The sequence below is a fragment of the Dufourea novaeangliae genome, unplaced genomic scaffold, assembly GCF_001272555.1.
Source record: "Dufourea novaeangliae isolate 0120121106 unplaced genomic scaffold, ASM127255v1 scaffold6, whole genome shotgun sequence".
In the NCBI taxonomy this organism is placed as follows: domain Eukaryota; kingdom Metazoa; phylum Arthropoda; class Insecta; order Hymenoptera; family Halictidae; genus Dufourea; species Dufourea novaeangliae.
In genome coordinates this window covers 765,990-774,556 of record NW_015373900.1, presented here as the reverse complement: position 1 = coordinate 774,556, position 8,567 = coordinate 765,990, and the positions used below count along the sequence as shown (strand labels likewise).

The 8,567-nt window shown below is 38.1% G+C and overlaps 1 protein-coding gene across 2 annotated transcripts; it reads left to right on the top strand.

Moving 5' to 3' along the window:
- The first annotated feature begins 840 nt into the window (after window positions 1–840).
- Window positions 841–7,946, top strand: LOC107193483. 2 transcript variants are annotated; one of them, XM_015582934.1, is made up of 13 exons: window positions 841–1,068; window positions 2,201–2,398; window positions 2,493–2,852; window positions 2,943–3,251; window positions 3,363–3,613; window positions 3,739–3,924; window positions 5,161–5,369; window positions 5,460–5,531; window positions 5,604–5,889; window positions 6,235–6,369; window positions 6,457–6,743; window positions 6,805–6,897; window positions 7,008–7,946. In XM_015582934.1, the coding sequence occupies exons 2-13, from the start codon at window positions 2,205–2,207 to the stop codon at window positions 7,119–7,121; spliced, it is 2,496 nt and encodes an 831-aa protein (XP_015438420.1). In that variant the 5' UTR covers window positions 841–1,068; window positions 2,201–2,204; the 3' UTR covers window positions 7,122–7,946. The 2 variants fall into 2 exon arrangements, with proteins under 2 accessions (XP_015438420.1, XP_015438421.1); XM_015582935.1 differs by having other exon boundaries at window positions 1,066–1,107.
- Window positions 7,947–8,567: the final 621 nt, after the last annotated feature.

The following is an 8,567-nucleotide window of genomic DNA, read 5'->3' as shown; positions in this document are numbered from 1 at the left end:
TCGCTCTACCGCTCTCGCTCGCACGCCGTGACGTCACCCGATTCCCGGAATCCCGCGGCCACGAGATGGCTCATTACGGTAAGGCATTCCCGCAACGGCCAAAAGGTAGATTTGATAAACTACTTATGAAACTACGTCTATTCTGAATTTATCTGTTACGAATATACAAGTGTAAGGCAAGATATAAAAACGAATAAAACAAGAACATGTAAGGGGGTTCTATGACCCCTGTAACCAAGCTACTACCACGGTCGTATATACAGGTTCGAAAACTTCCGTGGCGAGGGTGAACCCTTATAGAAAAAAAGTGTACTTTCGAATTTTGATATGAAGCGAGAGCACTACATTCTTTACATCCAGTCATGTACCTAGGAATGGGACCTTGCGCTCCGTCTTCTAATTCCTATATCCATGGGTTCCCTGTTGCGCATGCACCTATGCGTTCTTACGGACACATCGATTGCAGCGCTGTGTGACTGGCACAAGATTTATGAAACTTCCGGTCGTCCATAAAAGATCACTATTCGGACCTGTATAACGACCGTAGTCGATACGAGTACTTTTATTCGATACCTACTTGGAATCGCAACCGCAGATATCGATACCAAAAGTACTCGGTATCGAAACAAAAGTATCGAGTAATGTACTCGTATTTACTTGTACGATTCATCCGTAACCAACAGCCCCATTAGAAAGAGAGGCAGCTGCTCCAGCTATTGTCCTCTCTGTCTTGTGTCGACTTCATATAAGACGCGTAATCTATTATATATATCTATGACGTTAGATTATTAAGACTCCGTCGGATGAATCATCGTATCATGCGCGCGCAAGAAGCACAGTTGTTCCTTGTTTTTTTACTCGTAACGTTTGTTCGTGTTGAGTGGTGTTGAGGTGTTGAGTTATACTCAGATGAGTGTGTAAATGTTGACAAACACTATAAAACAACATTAAAAAAAAAACATTATCTTACAAAATTCACGTCGAAAATTGAGTGTTCCTGTACCTCTGTGTGTGTACGACAGATCGAATCATTTATGAAGAACCGGGTGTTTCTGTCGTACAGTATCGGTGAGTTTTCTATAAATAGAAAGGCTTTCGGAAAAACGGGTAAGGACATCAGATTGAATTGCGATACACTATTAACATATTTCCGTTGTTTATGATTAACATACAAATGTGCTGTTGAAAGACAACTTTTGGAAATTCTTTCAAATAGTATGTATTACAGTTCTGCCGCGATCGGAATATTGAAATTTAATGCGACTTTACTATTGCCAAAAAACAGCAATAAAAATATGTAATTTTGTATCCCGTAACTGTGTTGTGTTCGCGATAATTTGTACCATCGTTTTTTTCGTAAACGGTAAATATTAGAAAAAAACCGAAGAGGAGGAAGTTGTATATTTTACTAGTAATATGATAGCGTATCAAAAGTTTTTGTATTTTTAATATTTTTCTATAAACGAAGGCGACCTTAATTTTTTTAAGTGGAATGCTACATATTTTTCTACATTATATCAAAACGGACATTAAGCAAGTTCAACCATGTAATATGTCTTCAGGGTCATACAAGGGCAGAAATAAAAGAAATAAATTTAACATTTCGTAATATTGTACTTACTAATAAGACTACATCTCGTGTTCAATGTGACTTCCATTTGACAACAAATCTGGTTGCTTCAGACCCGGTAATTATGGGAAAGTAAACTATCAAAGTATGAAAACAATAATGGTAGGACAAGAAGTCACATTTGTGGAAACTTTGTTCGAAAGCCGAAAGAATGCAAATTCTTCTAGAAAAATATTACAAATACAAAAACTTTGGATACACCATCATATTACTAGTAAAATATACTACAACTTTCTCCTCATCGGTTTTTTTCTAATGTTTACCGCTTACGAAATAAACGATGATACAAATTATCGCGAGCACCCTGTATAGTATGTATAATTATGGGAGATGTGTTCGAAAAAATGTTAGTCAACGGGAGTGAAAGGGACGGAAAAAAGCATGCCTGAAATAGATGCCAACGGAGAAGGGCTTTGTACAGATATCTTTCAGTTGGGTGGAATTATTTTTAGCTGACATTAAGCATAAGATAGGGGACCATAGCCTTCAAGATCCTAAGGGGATGTCCTGTGGCTGTACATCAGTCTGTATCTATTTTCTTGAGATAAAGTTTATACTTCTCTTCGACAGTGCTATGGAGAGTGAACAACGATGTTATGAGTTACGAAGCACAAGCAGATCTCGTTCTCAAACTCCTTTAATTCAAACACATGCCTTGTCAGAGTCAGAGGTTCTTGAACACCATTATGATTTAAGAAATCGAAGTCGAGAGAGATCACATACTCCTGGAGGGAGTATATCCAGTAAAAAGTCTGCTTCTAAATCTTTGTAAGTATAATATATTTTAATCTTTATCCAAAGGATACTTTCAGTGTACTAATTAAACTTGTTTTAAATTTTACAACGAATGTGGTTGCTTCAGACCCAGTAATTATGGGAAGGTAAACGATCAAACTATAGAAACAATAATGGAAGAAAAAGAAGAAGACACATCTGCGGAAGCTTTGTTCGAAAGTCGGAACAAGAGGACAGAAAATTCTTCTGCCTCTGCGAGAAAAGTAGAGAGACGATCAGGACGTCAAAAAGCAAAAAGGGAGATACTTGCAAACGGTCAAGGTGAAAAGACAGATGACTCGCCTGGTGCAAAGCAACAGAAAAAATATAACAATCCTCATAGGACAGTAACCAGTGATTATTCTTCAGAGGAAGGAGAAAAAGAGGATTTGCCGAATAGACCAAGTACTATTCACGAAATTTACAAGCAGGCTGGTGATTGGTGGAAGTACGTAGTTTAAAAATTACAGACTTGTATTTGTATATTTTTTTTTTAATAGTTTATCATATGTAGCGGGATACTGTTATAATGTTTCAGTGTGTTCCCAAAAACAGACTATACTTATTCTAAAAAGTCACAATGTCGTTACGAAATTGCACCAGGTATATTGGCAATGCCCAATATGTCACGACGTTCGATACATTCGGAAACAGACACTTTTAATCATTTGACGCGTGTACCATCAGAAAGCGGTATATACGAAGCGACAAGTTTTGAAAACAACACAGAATCAAATGATCATGAGAAATCGAACATCGATTATACAAAGTCGCACGTAGAACGATATCGTTGCCACAAAGAAGTAGTTCATACAGTTCCCAGGAGTTCGACGAAAATTCAATCAAGGTCTGTTTGCGTAAATGTATTTATGTGGGTAAGGGTGGGGTTTAGTATTTGAACAAGTCAATTTTCTACTTCGTCTAACAAACATTCGTTTGTTCCTTTTGTTTATTTCAGCCAATTATTGCGTTCCGATTCATCATTAAAATCTATCGACTCTTGGAAGTACAGTAGAGCATCCTGTGTTGACTCCGATGCAGAATTGGACGACGCAGTATCGGCATCGAACAAGTTCAGTAAAAACAGGAAGTTAACGCAATCTTTCCTAAGTTTTACAGCGATCATTAGTGCGTGGTTTAACAAACTGTTCGAATTTGTAAAACTGAAAACATTTAGAAGAAGGGAATATTACAGCCCTCACAGATACGGTATTGTTGAATTAGTAGTATATGCAGTAAATTAGTCCAATAAATATGCGAAGAAATCTAGTTGGCCCAATATAACTAGAGAAGTAAAATGTATTCATGTAAATGTTAATTTCTTTCGATTGCAGAATCTAAATGGTACAAAATCTGGCAACATATTGACCGTTGGTTGCAGTATGTTTATCTGTTTATGGTTAAAGTATTGCTCTTCGATTCGTGGCTGCTGAGCCGATTTTCCAATATTAGAAAATGGATGCAGCAAAGGAGCCCTAAGATTCTCTGGATCGCTCTACTGCCATTGCTCTTTCTAACGGGTAAATTTTGTCGAACGTTACGTCGTTTTAAAAAGGTTCACCAGGAAAGAGATTAATCTTTTCGCATCTATATTTTGTTTTTACATCAGCCATAATATCGAGTTATCGCCGGCGGCATCCTTGGGCAGATCGGTGATATCTATCCTGGCGTTTGTTTTTCTTTTTGTTTCAGGAATTTACGCCGTGAAAAACCAGAACATTATCGGTCTGGATTTGCTGCACGATTATATTCCCTATGACATATATGAAACGAGCAATCGTATCTCTTGCAATTTTGTTAATACAATGCGTTTCGAAAACAGCTTATTTCTCGAATACATAAAGAAACTAACAAATTTGCCAGCATATCTTCTACCCAGTGTAAACGTATCTTTATCGGAGATGCCCAGCATTGGTTGGAATTCGGTCTGATGATCGATTGCGAGAAATTCGTTTTCCACGAGGATTGTTCAATTTCGTGTATACGTAATTTCAGAGCAACATGAAACTAGGATAGCTTTTTATTTCGCTGTTTTCAAATTTCGAAATTTTATATTTATCATTGCTACGCTTACTAACCTCTCGTCGTTCGTTTTATTTATATTATTTATTTTCAAACTCTTGTTGTCGAAGTATTATTGATGCTTATCGCGTGTTTTACTAACAGACTGTTATACATTTATATATCTACATTTACTAATACAAAATCACAAACGTCGCCGCGGTGTACGCGAAAAAAGGGTATTGTCGTGTTAGGATGGATATGCGTAAGGATATTTGGGGGTATTCACATGTGTTATACGCACACGCATAAGATTTCGTTTTCATATGTAATATTGTTTATTTATTTGATATGCTTTCATATATTGTGATTACGAGCGTTTACGTTTGAAAATTGTTGGTGCTATGGTATCTATAAAGATACATTAATACACGATTGAACGCGTACGCAGAATTGCTTCTCTATGAATATGAGAATTTTCGACATCTTAACGGCATTCGTGTAAGACGTAACTTTATTGTAATCAATAATGTCTCGCGAATGGATGAATTAAAGACGGGAGAAGGATAGAAGAAGTAGGATTGCTTGACTGCCGATGTAAAATTGGAGTATATGTGCTTCACGGGGAATGTGGACACGATCGATATCTTGATGTCATCGAAACGGTGAGTCCTCTTCGTCTATCCTTCTCTCGATAGCTGTATCAAAACGACAAATCAGTGAGATTTAAGGAAGATGGTCTTTGTACTTTTCAGGTAGCTGGTGTTTACCGTATTTCTCGACGTCGTTTCATTCAGTCCGAACAATGACTCGACAGCTGCGAGAAGCATCAGAACTGTTCACGGTAAATAGGGGATCATTTCACGAAGCGGAACGTTTCGGAAGAACAGAGGATTTCGTGTCGATCGTTGAAGAACTGAACAATCGAATCAGTACGTTGGAGGATCGAACTATTGAACAAACAGTAAGAACTAAACGTTTAAGAACGAGATCAACATTTTTTTTTTCTATCATTCGATAATTTTAATAACCGCGAAATATTGAACATGCGCAGAATCGTCTTTTAAACATTAGTGCGACCCTCGAGAAATTCAGGGAAAGCGACATTGTTTGGTCAAAATTCAACGTAAGTGTAAACGAATAGGTTGCTGGAAATTTGATTAAATTCGAAAAAATATAAGTAGAATGTTTATTGTAGAATAAGATGCTGTTGCTGGATAAGACCATAGAAGGTCAAAGTTTAGTTGACACGTACAATCACGAAATTGAAGGAATTAAACTGCAGTTCGAAACATTGAAGGGACTTTATTCGGAATTAAAGTTGTGTTGTAACACCCAAGTGAATCAGATCAGTAGCGACGATCTAGAAAGACGCATTGAAACGATTCTAGCCGGGTATCTTAATGCGTTGGTATCGAAGCAGGATTTGATGAAAGCAATTCAAAGTGCGATGCTCGCGGTCGACGAGGGTGATTCAGGAATTGGTAAGTCACTTTTTCTTAAATTATTGTACACAGGCCCGGGATTAAGACTTTTTGTGGCCCAGGGCTATCAGGTTTTCGGGGACACCTTTGGTTCAACAGTAGGTTTTTTGTAATACAGCACAAGAAAATACATAAATCTTAAAAAATTGAAATTTACTTTAAATAAAATTAAATAACATTTCATCATAACGAAATGAAATGTACAGAACGCCCCCCCCCCCCTAAAACATGGAGGCCGGGGCTACAGACCCCCCTAGATCCGCTCTTGATCAGGTGCTGATTATACATAAATAATAATTATACGAATTAGAAACAATACTACAGTAAAGGAATCTGTCATTACAGCCCGGAAGCGACCATTTGCAGTCGCCGATGATGGCAATGTAACCGATGACCGTGTTCGCGAAATAGTCAGAGATGCTTTAAGGATATACGATGCGGATAAAACAGGCCGCGTAGATTATGCTTTGGAATCCGCAGGTATGATTAAAAGTTGTTCGTCCGACGAAATTGTTGACATTTTTCACCAGCTTCGAGAAAACTAATTTCCCTTTCATTACTATATAGGCGGTCAAATCATTAGCACGCGTTGCACGCAAAGATACGATATAAAAACCAGAGCTTTCAAAGTGCTGGCCTTTACGCTTTATCACGAGAATAACAATCCTCGAACGGTAATACAAGGAAATCCAATACAGCCTGGTGCATGCTGGGCGTTTCAAGGATTTCCGGGATATCTACTAATTAAATTGCGTAGCTCTATTTACATTAGTGGATTCACGGTCGAGCATGCACCCAAGTCGATTTTACCCAATGGAGAAATGAGGAGCGCCCCAAGGAAGTTTAACGTTTGGGTAAGTGAATTGGTATTTTTTTTCAACATCTGTACATTCGTTGAACTTGTTATTCGCACAGGGGTTTGTTAACGAAAATGATCCCGATCCGGTGATGTTTGGCGATTATGAATTCGCAGCTACAGATGACAATTTACAATATTTTCCCGTTCAAGTAAGTTACATTTTAAATGTTAATTTTCTCTTATATCTGTACTTACGCAATACTTGCTGCCTTATTTTTCTTCTACAAATCGTTTAAATGGTTACTGCTTTCGTGTGTAGAACACAACGATCGAGACTCCGTACGAATTCGTTGAATTAAGGGTGCACAGTAACTATGGACAACTCGAGTACACGTGTTTATACCGATTTCGCGTTCATGGAAGACCAGTATGAGCCGTGATAGATGGAAATGACGTTTACGTTACTTGGCCATCGGAGATTCACGGTGTAACATCCAGCGTGGCTTTATAGACATAACCCGCGTCGATCAAGATTTCAGCTCTTTATGTCTGGATACGTGCCTTCAATTATCCATAGATAAAACAATTAATGTCATAATCATAGGAGGCTACTTGCTTTCGAACGCGCTGTGACACGCGAACACGAACAATGTGAATACAAGTTACCGTTATCACCGATAGGTTATAGAACACAAGTGTGCCCAAGTGTCGTCGAGAGTCAAGTGTTAAGTGTCGTCGAGAGTCAAGTGTCAAGTGTTCAGAACCGATTACTTTTAAATAATGTTACTCCGCCCCATTTTTAGTTCGTTCGTGTGAATTCTATCCATGTTCTTTTCTTTGTTAATCGTATGGTAAAAGCACAAAGTTTATACGCTTTCATCCCGCAACAAGATAAGAACAAGCGTGTCACGCGACATTCAAGAGAGAGAGAAAAAAAAAAGAGTACACTGTGTTCCAAATATTATCCAAAGCTGAATACCGCTAAAGTTGTAAGGTTAACGCGACAGTACAAATTATAAGAAAGGAAAGCAGAAATTCGGTAAATGTAAACGTAATTTAAGAACTCCGTTTGCAGCGTTTCTACGGACCGCTAATTATAATATATTGTTCTTTTCTTTTTTCCTAGAAGTTCAATATATTAGGTTCATAATATATTTGGCTTGTGCCGCATGTGTGTGTGTGAGCATAATGTATAAATCGATATGTATGAAGTATAAAGATAACTATTTTGCAACTGCGAAATAAATTTCATATCCACTGACAGTAATCACACGTTGCGTGCGCCAGTGCTGTTCAGCGTAGGAGTCCCTCATGTCTTTGCTCTCGTCAAGAAAACTGTCGCTACGACTGCCTTCAACCGCGTCTTTGTTCTATGGTAACATGGCGGATGGTGTTGGGGCGGCCTTTGTCTTCGGGGAGATAACTTTGGACAGCGCTGGCATAAGCGATACAAATGATCATTTCTGTGGCTTGATTGTTTCCTTTTTTTCTGTTTCCTGGTTTTTATCTTTCCATTTGATTCTTTCTCAGCCCAACCACTCGAACGATTGCAACGTACCAGTTCGAGACAGTGCGTTATATAATTCCTTGTGACAGACTCGAGAGCCTGGAGTACCTTCTTGCAACACTTCACAAAAAAAGCATACACGAATCGTGACGCAACATTAATTAAATCTGGTTACTCGTTGAAATCCACGAGGCAGACTACACACGCACATAAACAAACATATAAAATAAACACTAAATATGTAAACTGCAATTGAACTAAAATTCACTATATTAAATACATGAAGAGCCCCCGCTGGTTATTAATGTTATAAGTTGTTATTCAGTTTCTAGGCTTTGGAAATAAAAAAATCCGTTCTGCAGTCACGTGGTC

Excerpts from the sequence above, each read along its gene's own strand:
- LOC107193483 (XM_015582934.1), top strand. The coding sequence starts at position 2,205 with ATGGAGAGTGAACAACGATGTTATGAGTTACGAAGCACAAGCAGATCT. Across the intron at positions 3,925-5,160 it reads GCCATTGCTCTTTCTAACGG|GTAGCTGGTGTTTACCGTAT; the intron begins GTAAATTTTGTC and ends TGTACTTTTCAG. Across the intron at positions 6,898-7,007 it reads TACAATATTTTCCCGTTCAA|AACACAACGATCGAGACTCC; the intron begins GTAAGTTACATT and ends TTTCGTGTGTAG.